We start from the raw sequence: 18,323 nt of genomic DNA, 5'->3' as shown, positions 1-18,323 counted from the left end.
AGGACTCTTTTAAGCTGACAGAGGCATGATATTTACCATGTATCATTCTGCTTTTTGTACCTTTCTTTATGTTACAAAGTCATAGCATAGTGAGATCATTTTGAAGATATTTAACCCATAAGACCAACAATTAATGCACCCAACTCACATAATCCAACTGAATCATAACATGAATAGCTATGACCAAGTTCACAAATAAATAGGCAATGACTACTATGATTGTGTCTAGCTGAGAGCAATTTCAAAACTCACACTGATTTCAGAGATATCAAAATGATAAAAAATGTGCAACTTAGAATCAGTGAAATATGACCATGTACACTTGTCTTTTCTCCCCAGTTACTAGCCTCCTTAAGGAAAGGGTAAAATCTAATTATTTCTGCCCCCTACAGGGCCTTATAAAATGCTATGAGTCCTTTGGTTACTGATGAAGTATTTGTTTATTAAGAGAACACTATGTGCATACGAACACCCTTGACCACAGTTGGTAGAGCATGCTGAGCACGGATTTGGTAACAGTATGTTTTTGAGTGACCTTCTCTCACTACACACCTTATGCCAATAGGTTTAAGGTTATATAAAGGTAGGTCATACATTTTAGTGACTATAAGAATCAACATAGGAGTCTATTGAAAATGCATATCCTCAAGCCTCAACAAATAATTTTGTTTCAGCAGAAGCTAGAGTCTAGAAAGCTACACTATAATAAAGACATATTAAAGCACAACTTCTGCTTCAGAATTGAAGTAGAACTGTTCTTCAAAAACTGTCCATCAAACACTGTCCCTCAGCAATGACCTGTGTAAGACCAAGCAGGTGAAGGACTACATTACTGTCGCTGGTATCCCTGTACCTGCAAATCAGTGATCACATAGGTGCTCCTCCCACACACAGTACGATTTGTTTCTGGGAAGTAGCAGCCCAGCCAGGGACTACATTTCCCAGCTACCACACATCTTAAGTATCAGCATTAAACTGATTCACACCAATGGAATATGAACAAAAAGCTATGTGTATCACTTCTAGGTCAAAACTTTTAGAAGCAGGTGTGTCTTCTCTAAGCTGTCTTTTCCCTTCAGCTCATTGTTTAGGTACAGGTAACTATAAAACTCTACAAGATTACAAAGATCTAAGATACAGGAAACACAGATCCCTGAGTTATTTCACACTTCGGCTTTGGAGTGTTAAATGAATAAAAAAAAATGAATTTCTATTAGGTTAAGTCAATAAAACTTAGGCAATGTTAATAAGCTGCTAGCATGTCCCTAGCTAATATATTATGCATGGGTTGTCTATTCATACAATGGGGTAACTGCACACATGTATATTTTCATTTAATCAAAAAATGTACTGAGAACTCATATATGCTCAAGATATAGTCATGAGCAAAAACACTTATAATCCTTATCATCATAAAGCTCACAATCAATGGAGCATGTGTGTAAATGTAGGTTTCTGTGTTGGGGTTACTGGGATGGGGCAAAACAAACAAACAAATAAACAGAACTTTCACTTCTAATCAAGATAGAGTTAGAAGAATATTTACCATTCTGCCTCACACAACTAAAAAACTGGAAAAAGTATATGCAAGAACAATTTTTAAGACACTATACATCAAGCAACAAAGACAGTGATCCTCCAGACATCAGAAACAAATGAGATCAGCCCTATGATTTGCCCCAGCTTACCACCTAAAGAGATGAAAGTATTATTAGACAAGGATTAAAACAGATACTAAACTTAATTTTATATGTTCAAGGAGCTAGCAGAAAAACATGTTAAGCAGAGCAAGGAACTTTTTAAAAGACCCAAATCAAACTTTCAGAGATGAAAACCACAATGTCTAAGATATAAGATACACTGCATAGGAGTAACAGATTAGATACTGCAGAAGAAAAGAGAAGTGACATTGAAGACAGCAACAGAAACTATCCACAGTAAAACAGAGGGAAGAAAAGATTTAAAAAATAAATGAATAGAGCACCAGTGAGCTGTGGGACAGCTTTAAGCAATCTCTATGTAATAGGAGTCCTGAGGGAGAGGAGAGACAGAGCAGGTATGTAAAAGTTTTTGAAGAAATAATGGCCCAAATTCCCCAAATTTAATAAAAATTAACAACCTACAAATTCAGAAGCTCACCAAATCCCATGCACAAGAAACCTCAAGAAAATTTCACCAAGGTACACCATAATCAAATTGCTTACAGCCAGTGATAAAAAGGAATCTCACATCACACGCGGAGGAACAAAGGTAAGGATAATAGCTAACTTGTTGTGAGAAACAATGCAAACTAGAGGACACTGGAGCAACATGTTTAAAGGACTAACAGAAAAAAACTATCAACCTAAAATTGTTTACTGAGCGAAAATATTTTTTAAAACAAAGGTTACAAAAAGACATTTTCAAAAAATAGCTAAAAAGTAAGAGGATGGAAAAATGGTATCTGGCCTCTCTTAAAATAAGAACAAAGAGAATAGCTAAAGACATAATTTTGATTCAAAAATTTCCAGAATCCAATAACTATTTTCATACAAGTCCTTTGCAAGCCTCAAGCTCTAAGTATTAACACTATCTTGAACTCTTCATAATAAAATCCACCATATATGTGTTCACATATCATTATTATTTCAATTACTTCAACAGTCATTTTTTCAGTAATTACTTCAACCCCTAAACAGAGCAAATTGACAATTTCAAAAGAAATTCCAATGGGGGAGGGGGAAAGATAGAGTAGGGAGGCAAGGCAGAAACCCCCTCCCCCCCACACACCAAGGAAACAACTACAGCAAATACAACTAAACCAGAAAACAGCCTGAAGAGTGCAGAACAGACCGACTACACTTGGTGAAGAAGAGAAGACCACATAGAAAAGGTAAAGTGGCAGAGCCACAAACCAGTGGGACCCAAGCCGTTCCCCCATTCCAGCCCACAGGCAGGAGTTAGAGGAATGGAGCAGGGAGAGGATTGGCACTCAGCAACTCTGCACACCTGGTCCTGGAGATTGGCTCTGGGATCAAGAGTCCACATTGCACTGGGTTCTGGTGATTAACAGGGCGAGACACCAGGGACCGCTGGAACATTCTGGGAGGCTGAGACTCCAACCACTTATGGAGGACAGGCACGCCGGGCAGGTCTGCTGAGACCCACCAGAGGTGGCACTTTCAAAGATTTGCCAGCAGTGGGAGGGATGCCAGAAGAGCAAGTGTTGGACAGAGTTCTCTCTGGAGGAGGAACAGTAGGTAGACAATAGCTCCCAAGCCCTCCCTCAGCCCAACAGGTCCAGCATGCAGGCCCACTCAGCCCAGAAGCATCAGACTTTGCTGCCTGGCAGGCAGAGGTAGGCTCTCGCAGCTTTCCTGGCCGTCTCAGCCCAGAGAGTTACCTTTAGGAGACAGCTTTGTGTGCTCCTTCCTCCCCATAGGCAGCCAAGCCTGGTGCTGTGCACCCTGCTGCCATGAGGGGACACCCACGTGCTGGCAGCTCCCACACTCCATGGCAGCAGGACTCATTGCTTCCAGGCTCCTGGAGCCCTCTGACCACCCAACCCATCGGCTCCAAGGCCCGGCACACCTTCCCACCATGCCACTCACTGTGCCATAGCCCCACACACCCCTGTTAATCTAGAAGCCCCACCACTGCTGCAGGGCAGGCAGAAGGTGGCCCACCCACAACCATCCCAGCAGAAGACACTGCTCTGATGACAAAGGGCTGGCTGAGGCAAACTGCCGGCCTTAGCCAACTGAGTTAAACCACTGCCAGGAGACAGACAGAAGGGCATCTCAGCCCACTGCCCACCAAGAGCACCTGAGCTCAACTGCAAAGGAGAACAAGGCACTGGAGAGGAGAAAGTCTTGAGTTTCTGGGCACCACAGAACTCCTTCTTCATAAAGGCATTACTCTTTAGACCTGAAAGCATAGCAGGTCCATCTAATACAAAGGAAGAAACACAGGAACCCTGAGGTGGCAGAGGGATATGTTCCAAACAAAGCTACAACGCAGCAGAAAGAGGGCTAAATGAAATGGAGATCATCAATCTTCCTGATAAAGATTTCAAAGTAACAGTCATAAACATGCTCACTGATCTGCAGAAAACAGCCACACAGAACTGAAGAATACAGTAACAGAAATGAATTATAAAATCAAGGGAATGAATAACAAATTGCTGCAAGTAGAGGAGACAATCAATGAAATAGAAATTAGAGGACAGGAACACAATGAAGCTGCAGAACACAGAAAAAGGAGAATCTTAGAAATGAAAGAATGAGAAGAGAGCTGGGTGACCAATCCAAATGAAACAATATTTGCATATTAGGGGTACTGGAAATAGAAGAGAGAGACAAAGGGATAGAAAGTCTCTTTCAGGAAATAATTGTTGAAAACTTCCCCAATAGGGGAAGGAAAGAGACACTCAAGGCCTTGGAAACGCAGAGAAACCATAACAAAAGGAACCCCAGGAAGGCAACACCCAAACATATAACAATTAAAATGACAAAGATCAAGGATGGGAGAGTATTGAAAGCAGCCAGAGAGAGAAAAAAGAATATTTACAAGGGAAACTCCATCAGGCTACCAGCAGACTTCTGAGCAGAAACCTTATAGGCCAGAAGGGAGTGGCCTGAAATATTTAATACACTGAAACAGAAGGACCTTCAACAAAGAACCCTCTACCCAGCAAGATTATCATTCAAATTTGAACAAAGATTAAAGAATTCCCAGAAAAGTGAAAGCTCAAGAAATTTATAGCCATGAAACCAGCATTACAGGATATGTTAAAGGAACTACTATAGATGAAAATGTTCCTAAGGATGAATAGTTTCACCAGTAAAAACAAACCCACAGTAAAGGTAGTAGACCAATTACCTACCAAGCAAGAATGAAATTAAAACAAAAGTAGTAAAACAAACTGTACACAAAATCAATCAAGGGATACACAAAAAGTGCAGATTATGACATCTAATACCTAAAGTGTGGAGGAGGAAGAATAAAAAAGTACTTGTAGACAGTGTTTGAAATAGAGCAATCATCAACTAAATACAGACAGTTATGTAGCCAGAAAGCTATCCATGAACCTTACGGTAACCACAAACCTAAAGTTTATAATAGATACACAAAAAACTAAAAAGAGAAACCTAATCACAACACTAAAGAAAAACCATCAAATGTCAAGAGAAGAGTATTAGAGAAGAAGAAAGGAACAGAGAGGAGCTATAAATAACTACCAGAAAACAATTAATATAATGGCAGTAAGTACATACCTATCAATAATTACCTTAAATGTAAATGAACTGAATGCAGCAATCAAAAGACATGGATAAAGAAACAAGACCCATCTATATGCTGCCTACAAGAGACTCATTTCAGTCCCAAAGACATACACAGACTAAAAGTAATGGAATGGGAAAAAAACAATTCATGCAAATAACAGGGAGAGAAAAGCGGTAGTAGCAGTACTTATATCAGACAAATATATTTCAAAACAAAGTAACAAGAGACAAAGGACATTATGTAATGGTAAAAGGATCTGTCCAACAAGAGATATAACCATTAGAAATATCTATGCCCCAATGTAAGAGCACCTAAATACCTGTAACAAATACTAACAATTAAAGGGGGAAATAGACTGCAACACATTCATTCTAGAAGACTTTTACACACCACTGACATCAACAGACAGATCAACCAGACAGACAAAAAGGAAAGAGAGGCACTAAACAATACATTAAATCAGAGACTTAAGAGAAATCTACAGAACATTCCACCCAAAAGCAGCAGGATACACATTTTTCTCAAGTGTAAATGGAATGTTCTATAGAACAGATCACAAACTAAGCCACAAAAAAGCCTTAATAAATTCAAAAAATCAAAACTCTATCAAGCAAGTTCTCAGACCAAAATGGTATGAATCTAAAAATAAATTACACAAAGAAAAAAAAAAACCTACAGAGATTAAATAACATCCTTTGAAATAATCAATGGATCAATGAACAAATTAAAACAGAAATCAAGCAATACATGGAGACAAATGAAAACAAAAATTTAACAATCTAAAATTTGTGGGATGCCACAAAGGCAGTTCTAAAGGTGAGGTACATAGCAAATCAGATCTACCTCAGGAAACAAGAATAATCCCAAACAGTCTAAACTCACAATTAAAGAAACTAGAAAAAGAAGAAAAAATGAAACCCAAAGTTAGTAGGAGAGACATTTTAAGAAAAACCAGAGCAGAAATTATATAATAATACAGAGAAGAATAAACAATAGAAAAAAAATCTATGAAACCAAGAGCTGGTTCTTTGAGAAAAATAAAATAGATAAACCCATAGCTGGACTTATCAAGGAAAAAGAGAACAGTACAACATAAAATTAGAAACAAAAAAGGAATACTCATATGGATACCACAAAATACAAAGAATTATTAGAGAATACTATGAAAAATTACACACTATATTGGACAATCTAGAGGATATGTACAAATTCATAGAAAAATACAATTTTCTAAGATAGATCCAGGAAGAACAGAAAATCTGAACAGACCATGTACCAGCAGTGAAACTGAACTGGTTATCAAAAAACTCCCAAAAAACAAAATCCCAGAAACAGATAGCTTCACAGCTGAACTCTACCAAATATTTAAAGAAGAGCTAATACCCATACTTCTTAAAGTATTCTAAAAGTAAAAGAGGAGGGAATACTTCCAAACATATTCTATAAAGCCAGCACCACTCTATTACCAAAACCATACAAAGAACACTACAAAAATATTATAGACCAATATCTCTGATGAACACAGATGCAAAAATACTCAATATAAGTAAACCAAATTCAAAAATACATCAACAGGATCATCCACACAAACAAGTAGAATTTATTCCAGGGATGCAAGGATAGTTAATATTCATAAATCAATCAATATCATATACCACATTAACAAAAAGATAGAAATCACATGATCATCTCAATAGATGCTGAAAAGCATTTGACAAAATTCAACATCCCTTCATGATCAAAATTCAACAAAACAGGAATAGAGGGTACATACCTCAACATAATAAAGGCCATATATGACAAACCCACAGCTACCATTATACTCAATGGTGAAAAGCTGAAAGCTTTTCCTCTAAGATCAGGAACAAGACAAGGATGCCCACTCTCCCCACTTTTATTCAACATAGTACTGGAGGTCCTAGCCACAGTAATCAGACAACAAAAAGAAATAAAAGGCATTCAAATTGGTAAGGAGAAGTTAAATTATCCATATTTGCAGATGACATATTATACACAAAAAACCCTAAAGTCTCCACCAAAAAACTATTAGAACTAATAACTGGATTCAGCAAAGTTGCAAGATACAAAAATAATACACAGAAATCTGTTGTGGTTCTATATATTAAAAACAAACTAGCAGAAAGAGAAATCATAAAAACAACACCATTTACAACTGTATCAAAGAGAATAAAATACCTAGGGATAAACCTAATCAAGGAGGTGAAAGATCTTTACTCTGAAAACTGTAAGACACTCACTCATGAGAGGTATTAAAGACGACACAAATAATGGAAATCTATCCTGTGCTCATGGATAGGAAGAATTAATTTTGGCAAAATAGCCACCCTGCCTAAAGCAATCTACAGATTCAATGCAATCCCTACCAAAAGACCAACAACATTTTTCAATGAACTAGAACAAATAGTTCTAAAGTTCATATGGAATCACAAAAGACCTTGAATAGCCAAAGAAATCCTGATAAAGAACAAAACTGGGGATTTACACTCCCTGACTTCAAAGTATACTACAAAGCTACAGTAATCAAAACAGCATGGTACTGGCACAAGAACAGATCCAATGATCAATGGAACAGAATAGACAGCCCAGGTATAAACCCATGCATAAATGGTCAATTAATATATAATAAAGGAACCATGACTATTCAGTGTGGAAAAGATAGCCTCTTCAACAACTGGTGGTGGGAAAACTGTACAGCTACATGTAAGAGAATGAAACTGGATTACTGCCTTAACTCCATACACAAAAGTAAACTCAAAATGGATCAAAGACCCAAATGTAAGACATGAAACCATAAAATTCTCATAACAGGCAAAAATATTTTAAACATAAGTATGTGCAATCTTTTCCTGGACACATCTCCTCAGGCAAGGAAACAAAAAATGAACAAGTGGGACTATGTCAAACTAAAAACTTCTATGCAGCAAAGGACACCATCAGTAGAACAAAAAGGCAACCTACAGTATGGGAGAATATATTTGTAAATAATTTATATGATAAGGGGTTAATAACCAGAATATATAAAGAACTCATACATCTCAACACCCCCAAAAGAAAAACCCGATTAAAAAATGGGCAGAGGATCTGAACAGATATTTCTCCAAAGAAGAAATAAAGACGGATAAAAGGCACATGAAAAGATGCTCCACATCGCTATGATCAGGGAAATGTAAATCAAAACCACAAGAGATATCACCTCACACCAGTCAGAATAGTTACTATACAAATGACAAGAAATAATAAGTGCTGGCGAGGATGTGGACAAAAGGGAACCCTCCTACACTGTTGGTGGGAATGTCAATTGGTACAACCACTGTGGAATGCAGTATGGAAGTTCCTCAAAAAACTAAAAGTAGAAATATCATATTACCCAGTAATTTCACTTCCAGGAATTTACCTAAAGAAAACAAAATCCCTGATTAGAAAAGATACATGCCCCTATGTTTATAGCTGCATTATTCACAACAGCCAAGATATGGAAGCAAGCTAAATGTCCATCAATAGATGAAAGGATAAAGAAGATGTGGTACATATACACAATGGAATATTATTCAGCCATAAAAAGAAAACAAATCCCTCCAGTTGCAACAACAAGGATGCATCTAGAGGGTATTATGCTCAGTGAAGTAAGCCAGGTGAAGAAACAAATACCATATGAATTCACTTATGTGTCGAAGATATATATATATATAAACAAAGCAAACAGAATGAACAAAACAGCCATAGACTCATAGACATTGAGAAGAAACTAGTGGTTACCATGGGGGAGGGTTTGGGGTGGTGGGTGGGACGTGTGAGGGGGATAAAGAGGCACAAAAATTCTCAATCATAATATAAATTGTTCATGGGGATAGTAGTAGTCTTGAGAATATAGTAACATCTTCCCTTGCTGACAGATAGTAACCATACTAGTGGGGGTGAGGATTTAATAATATGGATAACTGTTAAACCGCTGTGCTGTATATTTGAAAACAATATAAGACTGTATATCAAAAATACTTCATTAAAAGAGAAAAAAATGACATATTTTCTATGGGTCAGAAAAAAATTCCTAACTTGAGCTAAGAAATTACCAATTTGTTTGATCAGTAAATAACCACAATGTGTTCTCAAAGATGGGTATATATGATGAATAGTTTCTCTTACATAAAACTGTGATTTCACTTAATACTGTGTATTAGGGTATATATGCTGAATAGTTTCCCTTACATAAAACTGTGATTTCACTTAAAACTGTGTATTAAGACAAGAGTCTGAGCCAGATGGCAGAAGCCAAATACAATTACACTCATCACATACCCACCCATTGGGAAAAGATTAAAAAGGCTATTGATTATATTTGACCAAAAATGTTTTAACAAATCTACATGGCTACTTGATAATTAGCCATTTATCAAAGCATTTATGAAGAGACATATATGCCAAGCATTGCATCATATTATGCTAGGCACTGGGGATAGAGAAATCAATGTTATGCTCTTGAGAGACAGGTCTGGTAGGGAGAGAGCAGGAATATGTTTGCAAAATGTCATAATGTACTGGAAATTACATCTATAGAATGTTTATCCTATCATCTCAAGTTTCTAAATGTGAATTGGTCCATTTCACCTAAGTTGTCAAATTTATAGAGAGAAAGTTATTCACAGTATTCATTCCTTTATTGTACTAATGATGTCTGCAGAGTCTGTAGTGATAGCCCCTGATCATTCTTGCTATTGTTAATTTATGTCTTGTCTTTTTTTGTCAATCATGTAAGAGAGTTGTCAATTTTATTGATCTTTTTAAAAAACCAGCACTTTGTTTCATTCATATTCTCTAGTTTTTCTGTTGTCAATTTCACTGATGTCTGCTCTTACCTTTATTATTTCCTTCTTTCTGCTTGTTTTGGTTTTATTTTGCTATTTTCTAGGTTCTTAGAATGAGAATTTATATTGTTGATTTGAGACTTTTCCTTTTCTCTAATTATGAATATTTAGGGCTATAAATTTCCCTCTGAAATTAAATTAAATTTAAATTAGTCAAGAAAAATAATAAAACCTGGTCACAAATTTGGAAGTAAATAGAAGGAATTTTAAAGATTACCAAGTAGGAAATAGAACAAATTATTAAGAAAATTCCCCAAGACACAGAAAATACTGAAACCCAGTTGAATGACAAAGATAATGTTACTAAAACAATTCCTCAAAACAAAATGACTTGAACTGAAGGACTTCAAGTAAAGGACCATAAAGTCAACCACATATAAGAAGGGAAAACCCTACAAACAGAACACAACCCACCAAATTTGCATTACAAATAATGCAGGACAATGTAATATAGCCAATAATGTAGGCAATGTAGGGGACAAAGCTTCTGAATCTCATTTTCCCAGTTGGTACTCTTAGATGAGCTTTACCACTCCAATTTCACAGATTCTTAAATGCTGCCCAACAGGTGCTGAGTGACAGCTGTGCATGTGAAGTGTAAGTGTAGAGCTGTAATGATATTATTTCAGTTGCCCCACTCCATAGGTAAATGTTAATGTCTTGAGTACATGGAAAAATAAAATATCCTTTTGCTTACCCTCTGAGCTTTTGCCAGTTCTTCTTTTAATCTTTCATAGCCCTTTTCTCTGACTTCCAAAACAGATGGACTTCGTAAACGGGACAGACTATCGGTACTCAACCCAAAAATGTCATCACTGCTATCACAAGCCTCTGTTATAGTGGCAGCCTGTAAAAATTCCCTCTCTGCATTACAGTTGTCCTTTCTTGTTGTTAATTTAGTTAAGCCAGCTGTGAATCCGGAGGTAGAACAAGGTGCTGGGTCTGCAACATGGATGCTGTAAAGGAGAGTTCAGAAAACATCAGGGAATGCTCAAACATAACTGGCACAGACACAAAGGTCTAGAACTGCACTATCCAATTGGATAGCCACTATATTTAATTAAAAGCATGTCCTCCATCAAAGCTAACACATTTCAAGTCATTAACAGTGACTGTGGTTAATGGCTATCCTATAAGACAGCACAGAAACAGAACATTCCCATCATGCCAGAAAGTTCTACTGCACAGTGCTATGCTAGAACAAGAGTCAGTAAACTAATGCAAGTTAAATCCAGCCTGCTGCCTGTCTTTATAAGGCCCACAAGTCAAAAGCCATTTTCACATTTTTCAAATAGTTGGGAAAAAAAATCAAAGTAATATTTTTGACATGAGAAAATTATATGGAATTCAAAATTTGGTGTCCATATATAGTTTTATTGGACCTAATTCATTTACATACTGTCTATGGCTGCTTTCATACTTTAAAAGCAGAGTTGAATAGTTGCCACAGAAAATGCATTGGCCAGCAAAACCTAAAACATTCACTATCTGGCCTTTTACATTAAAAGTTTGCTGACCCCTGCCTGTGAACATTAACATGTATTGCTCTTCATGGACAAGTTTACATTATTCAAATTTCCTAAAATATGTAAATTTAAAACAAGATAACCAAGCAAACTGTCCATTTATTTAATACAACACTCCAAAAGAAGCAGCTTGATGATCTCCTACCTGATATTGGATATTTCTGCACAATTTAAATGTCTGGGGGATGAATACACAGGTTGTGTAGGAAGGTCAGAGACATCTAAGGCATTAGCCTGGACAGGGGCAGAGCATAAGGCTGAAGGATGTGGCCGGTAGATGACACTTGGTGAGGTAGTCTGCTCTTGAGTTCCTGATTCGTACACACCAAGAAGGTCTGGAGAAGTAGGTGAAGCAAGGTTTACTTCATGGAAGCCTTCCAAGGGGTCATTAGCCATAGCAAAAGCCTCATCATAAGATAACCTATAGTAAAACAAAAAGCAGTAATTATTTTGAGATAGTGACATTTAAAATTACATGAAGAGGTATAAATTACAAAATGTATTTAACAGTCCCTTATATAGTTGTATAAACTGAGAAAAGACAAAAACAAATAATTTAATATTTATTTAAGTGACCTCAGAATATAAATATTGCAAAAGGTAACCAGTCTGATTTGAAATAAACTTGACAGTGATAACTAGCTCTATTAAAGTGAGTACAATTAATAGGTGACAATTAGGAATGAATAACAATTTGCTTGATATTTTTAAGTTTGCTATGATATGTGACGCTGGTAAGAGTAAGTCGAAGAGGCAGTAAAGATATATAAACTTAGAACAAAATAACTATGTTCAACCATGTGTTTTGCTCTGCCTCATACTGGCTATGGGACTTTAGAGGAGTCAGTGCTTTTTTTCCTTTTGAAATAATTTCAAATTTACATACAAGTTGCAGAGCTCCTGTATATCTTTCACCCAGATTATGAAGTTGTTAACATTTTGGAACCATTTGAGAACAGGTTTCAGACATGATGCCCATCACTAATACCTCTGTATGTATATTCTAAGTACAAGGAGATTCTCCTAGCTAACTACAAAACCTTCACCAAAATCAGGAAGCTGACACTGATCAATATTACTATATAATCAGAAGGCCACAGTCGTTTCACTGACTGCCCCAACAATATGTTTCATAGGCCCAGGATCCAATCTAGGATAACAAGTTATATTTTTCTAAACCTTCAATTTCTCTTCTGATGGGATGAGTATGGGGATAACATTATTTCCTCTCCAGGTTGCTGTGAGACTCAAAGAAGACAACCCATATAAAGTACTTAGTATTGTACTATGTATTTGGTACATAGTATGGCTGCAGTAAACATCTGTTGTCATAGTTAGCCATTAACAATAACATATGCTTCAGTTTCTCTGCAAGCAAAAACTATTTCATGAACTAACAGAAAGAGAAATCAGGAAAACAATTCCATTCACAATTGCATCAAAAAGAATAAAATACTTAGGAATAAACCTAACCAAGGAAGTGAAAGACCTATACCATGAAAACTACAAGACACTCTTAAGAGAAATTAAAGAGGACACTAACAAATGGAAATTCATCCCATGTCTTGGCTAGGAAGAATTAATATTGTCAAAATGGCCATCCTGCCTAAAGCAATCTACAGATTCAGTGCAATCCCTATCAAAATACTGACAGCATTCTTCAACGAACCGGAACAAACAGTTCTAAAATTCATATGAACCACCAAAGACCCCGAATAGCCAAAGCAATCCTGAAGGAAGAATAAAGCAAGGGGGATCTCGATTCCCAACTTCAAGCTCCACTACAAAGCCACAGTAATCAAGACAATTTGGTACTGTCACAAGAATAGACCCACAGACCAGTGGAACTTAATAGAGAGTCCAGATATTAATCCAAACATATATGGTCAATTAATATACGATAAAGGAGCCATGGGCATACAATGGGGAAATGACAGTCTCTTCAACAGATGGTGCTGGCAAAACTGGACAGCTACATGTAAGAGAATGAAACTGGATCACTGTCTAACCCCATACACAAAAGTAAATTCAAAATGGATCAAAGACCTGAATGTAAGTCATGAAACCATAAAACTCTTAGAGAAAAACATAGGCAAAAATCTCTTGGACATAAACATGAGCAACTTCTTCATGAACATATCTCCCCAGGCAAGGGAAACAAAAGCAAAAATGAACAAGTGGGACTATATCAAGCTGAAAAGCTTCTGTACAGCAAAGGACACCATCAATAGAACAAAAAGGTACCCTACAGTATGGGAGAATATATTCATAAATGACATATCAGATAAAGGGTTGACATCCAAAATATATAAAGAGTCTATGCACCTCAACAAACAAAAAACAAATAATCCAAGTAATAAATGGGCAGAGGACCTGAACAAACACTTCTCTAAAGAAGAAATTCAGGTAGCCAAGAGGCACATGAAAAGATGCTTCCCATCACTAATTATCAGGGAAATGCAAATTAAAACCACAATGAGGTATCCCCTCACACCAGTTAGGATGGCCAACATAGAAAAGACTAGGAACAACAAATGCTGGCAAGGATGCGGAAAAAGCGGAACCCTCCTACACTGCTGGTGGGAATGTAAATTAGTTCAACCATTGTGGAAAGCAGTATGGAGGTTCCTCAAAAAACTCAAAATAGAAATGCCATCTGACCCAGGAATTCCACTCCTAGGAATTTCCCCTAAGAATGCAGCAGCCCAGTTTGAAAAAGACAGATGCACCCCTATGTTTATCGCAGCACTATTTACAATAGCCAAGAAATGGAAGCAACCTAAGTGTCCATCAGTAGATGAATGGATGAAGAAGATGTGGTACATATACACAATGGATATTATTCAGCCATAAGAAGAAAAAAAATCCTACCATTTGCAACAATATGGACGGAGCTAGAGGGTATTATGCTCAGTGAAATAAGCCAGGCGGAGAAAGACAAGTATCAAATGATTTCACTCATATGTGGAGTATAAGAATAAAGAAAAAACTGAAGGAGCAGCAGCAGACTCACAGAACCCAAGAATGGACTAACAGTTACCAAAGGGAAAGGGACTGGGAAGGATGGGTGGGCAGGGAGGGATAAGGGGGGGAAAAAGAAAGGGGCAATACAATTAGCATGTATAATGTGGGGGAGGCACGGGGAGGGCTGTGCAACACAGAGAAGACAAGTAGTGAGTCTATAGCATCTTAGTACACTGATGGACAGTGACTGCAATGGGGTATGTGGTGGGGGCTTGATGATGGGGGGAATCTAATGTTGCTCATGTAATTGTAGATTAATGATACCAAATAAAAAAAGAAGAGAAGAAAAAAGAATGCTTGTAAGTCAACAAATACAACCACAAAAAAGGACAGGAAACAAATAAATATTGTCAATTTACAGGGGTGTGAAAAAAAAAACTATTTAATATAACTACTCAATTACACCACAAAATTTACATGAAAGCTAAAAAGTGTACCACTCATGTTTTTCACTTGAAGAATCTAAAAGATATCTTATAAATCCTTTACTGCTTTCCCACTGTCTACAAAGTCCAAAATTAGTCTGAAAATCAAAACTTCTATGATCTGAACTCTCTTCGCACTTTTTTCCTTCCTACAATAGAGCTCTAATTATTCTGATACCTCCCCAGAACTTCCCCAAATTTCCAAAGAGAAGCACCAATATAGCACATAATTTCTTCATAAAAAATTCATTCATTAAACTGAAAAATTTTACTCTTTCATGCCCTTAAAAATTTTACTCTTTCTTACTCTTAATAGTAGAGAGAACCCCAACATCATAGAAGCCATATACAACAAACCAGCAGTCAACATCATACTTAACAGCAAAAAGGTGAAAGATATCATCTAATATGGGGGAAAAAACAAGGATGCCCTCTCTCCCCACTTTTATTCAACATAGATCTGGAGGTCCTAGCCACGGCAATCATACAACACAAAGAAATAAAAGGCATCCAGATTGGTAAGGAAGAAGTTAAACCATCACTGTTTGCAGATGACATGACATACAAAGAAAACCCTAAAGACTCCACTAAAAAACTATTAGAACTAATAACTGAATTCAGCAAAGTTGCAGGATACAAAATTAATACACAGAAATCTGTTACATTCCTATATACAACAACAAATTAGCAGAAAGAGAACTCAGGAAAACAACTCCGTTTACAACTGCATCAGAAAGAAAAAGTAACTAGAAATAAACCTAACTAAGGAGGTGAAAGACCTATACCCTGAAAAATCAGACAGCGATAAATGGCAATCTATTCCATGTTCATGGATAGGAAGAATTAATATTGTCAAAATGGCCACTCTGCCCAAAGCAATCTACAGATTCATCGCAGACCCTATCAAAATACCAACAGCATTCTTCAATGAACTAAAACAAATAATTCTAAAATTCATATGGAACCACAAAAGACCCTGAATAGCCAACGCAATCCTGAGAAGGAGGAATAAAGCTGAGGGGAGTACGCTCTCTGACTTCAAGCTCTACTACAGAGCCACAGTAATCAAGACAATTTAATACTGGCACAAGAACAGAACCATAGACCAATGGAACAGAATAGAGAGCCCAGATATAAACCCATGCATATACGGTCAATTAATATATGATAAAGGAGCCATGACTATACAATGGAGAAAAGACAGTCTCTTCAGCAACTGGTGTTGGGAAAACTGGACAGCAAGAGAATGAAACTGAATTATTGTCTAACTCCATACACAAAACTAAACTAGAAACAGATCAAAGATCTGAAGACATGAAACCATAAAACTCTGATAAGAAAACATGAGCAAAAATATCTTGAATATAAACATGAGCAACTTTTCCCTGAACACATCTCCTCAGGCAAGGGAAACAAAATAAAAATGAACAAGTGAGACTACATCAAACTAAAAAGCTTCTGTACAGCAAAGGACACCATCAGCAGAACAAAAGGCAACCTTTTGGGAGAATATCTTCATAAACGATTTATCTGATAAAGGGTTAATATCCAAAATATATAAAGAACTCACAAGCCTCAACACAAATAATCTGATTAAAAAATGGGTAGAGGATCTGAACAGACACTTCTCCAAAGAAGAAATACGGATGGCCAACAGGCACGTGAAAAGATGCTCCACATTGCTAATCATCAAGGACATGCTGATCATCAGGGAAATGAGAATTAAAACCACAATGAGATATCACCCTATACCAGTTAGGATGGCCAACATCAAACAGACAAGAAATAACAAATGTTGACTAGGATGTGGAGAAAGGGGAACCTTCCTACACTATTGGTGGGAATGCAAATGGGTTCAATCATTGTGGAAAAGAATTATGGAGGTTCCTAAACTACTAAAAATAGAAACACCATTTGGCCCAGTCATTCCATTCCTAGGAATTTACCTGAAGAAAACAAGACTCAATTTGAAAAGACATATGCACCCCTGTGTTTATCACTGCACTATTTACAATAGCCAAAATATGGAAGCAATGCAAGTGTCCATCATTAGATGAATGGACAAAGATGAAGTGGTACATATACACAATGTATTTTATTCAGCCGTAAAAAGAAAAGAAATTTGCAAGAACATGGATGGATCTAGAGGGTATTATGCTCAGTGAAATAAGCCAGGTGAAGAAAGACAAATACCAAAAGATTTCACTCATTTGTCGAGTATAAAAACAAAGTAAACAGAAGGAACAAAATAGCTGTAGACTCATAGACACCAAGAAGGGACTAGTGATTACCAAGGAGGAGGAGATAGGGAAGGTGCGTAGGGAGGGAGGAAGAAGGGAATTAAGGGGTACTATAATTTACAATCACAATATAGGTAGGTCATAGGGAAGACAGTACAGCATGGAGAAGACAAGTAATGACTCTGTAACATCTTACTATGTTGATAGACAGTGACTGCAATGTAGGGAGTGAGGACTTGATAATATGGGTGAATGTTGAAAGCACTGTGTTGTTTATGTGAAACTATCATAAGTTTGTATGTCAATGATACTTTAATAAAAAAAAGTAGAGGATAAAGTCTGCAGTAAAATTGTGAAAAAAGCATGTTGATAAATAATTATATACTCTCTTAAAGCACAAATTACTACATGTCCCAGACCTTTGATATGAACAATCAAAACTGTAACTGTTAAATCTACAAATACCAAATTTCAAATCCAATCAGTTTTCTTTATTGTACCAAATAGCAATTTCAGTTCTCAAACTGAAACTAACCCTTGTTTTTTCACCCAAAATACTATACTAACAAGGAATCTAAAATGTTTAATACTCAATTTATAACTGACCTCTCTACATCTTAAGAGGTTCATTGCACCACAAAGTGTGAAAGCATTTCCATTTCTGGAAATGCAAAATGGTACAAATCCTATGGAGGAGAATTTGACAATATCTAGCAAAAGGACATATTCATTAAACCTCTGACCCAGCATGCCCACATTGAGGGCTTTATTCCAAAGTTAAACTGGCAAAATAAGAAAGATATATGCAAAAGGCTAACAGCATTATCAAAAGACTGACAAAGTCTTGTAACAGCAAAAGGTTGATCAAATGAACTCATGTACATCCTCATAATGAAGCACTATGCAGCTGTAAAAAGAAATGAATAACATCTACACACTGCTATGAAGTGATCTCAAGGA

General features: G+C 36.7%; 1 protein-coding gene across 6 annotated transcripts in view; it reads right to left on the bottom strand.

Moving 5' to 3' along the window:
• The window catches only part of RAB3IP (RAB3A interacting protein), a 51,318-nt gene that overhangs the window by 22,316 nt on the left and 10,679 nt on the right, over nt 1-18,323 (bottom strand). For 5 of the 6 annotated variants that reach the window (XM_036920973.2, XM_036920972.2, XM_036920969.2 and 2 more), the window contains 2 exons: nt 11,820-12,095; nt 10,846-11,104 (listed from right to left, as the gene is read on the bottom strand). In XM_036920973.2, coding sequence (XP_036776868.2) covers nt 10,846-11,104; nt 11,820-12,070 — 510 coding nt within the window. In that variant the 5' untranslated portion in view covers nt 12,071-12,095. Of the gene's footprint in view, nt 1-2,139; nt 2,211-10,845; nt 11,105-11,819; nt 12,096-18,323 lie in introns of those variants that run through there. The other variant, XM_036920974.2, reaches the window with a different exon arrangement.

Source organism: Manis pentadactyla, chromosome 10 (assembly GCF_030020395.1).
Source record: "Manis pentadactyla isolate mManPen7 chromosome 10, mManPen7.hap1, whole genome shotgun sequence".
Lineage (NCBI taxonomy): Eukaryota > Metazoa > Chordata > Mammalia > Pholidota > Manidae > Manis > Manis pentadactyla.
The sequence above is the reverse complement of the archived record's forward strand: the minus strand, read 5'-3'. Positions and strand labels throughout refer to the sequence as shown.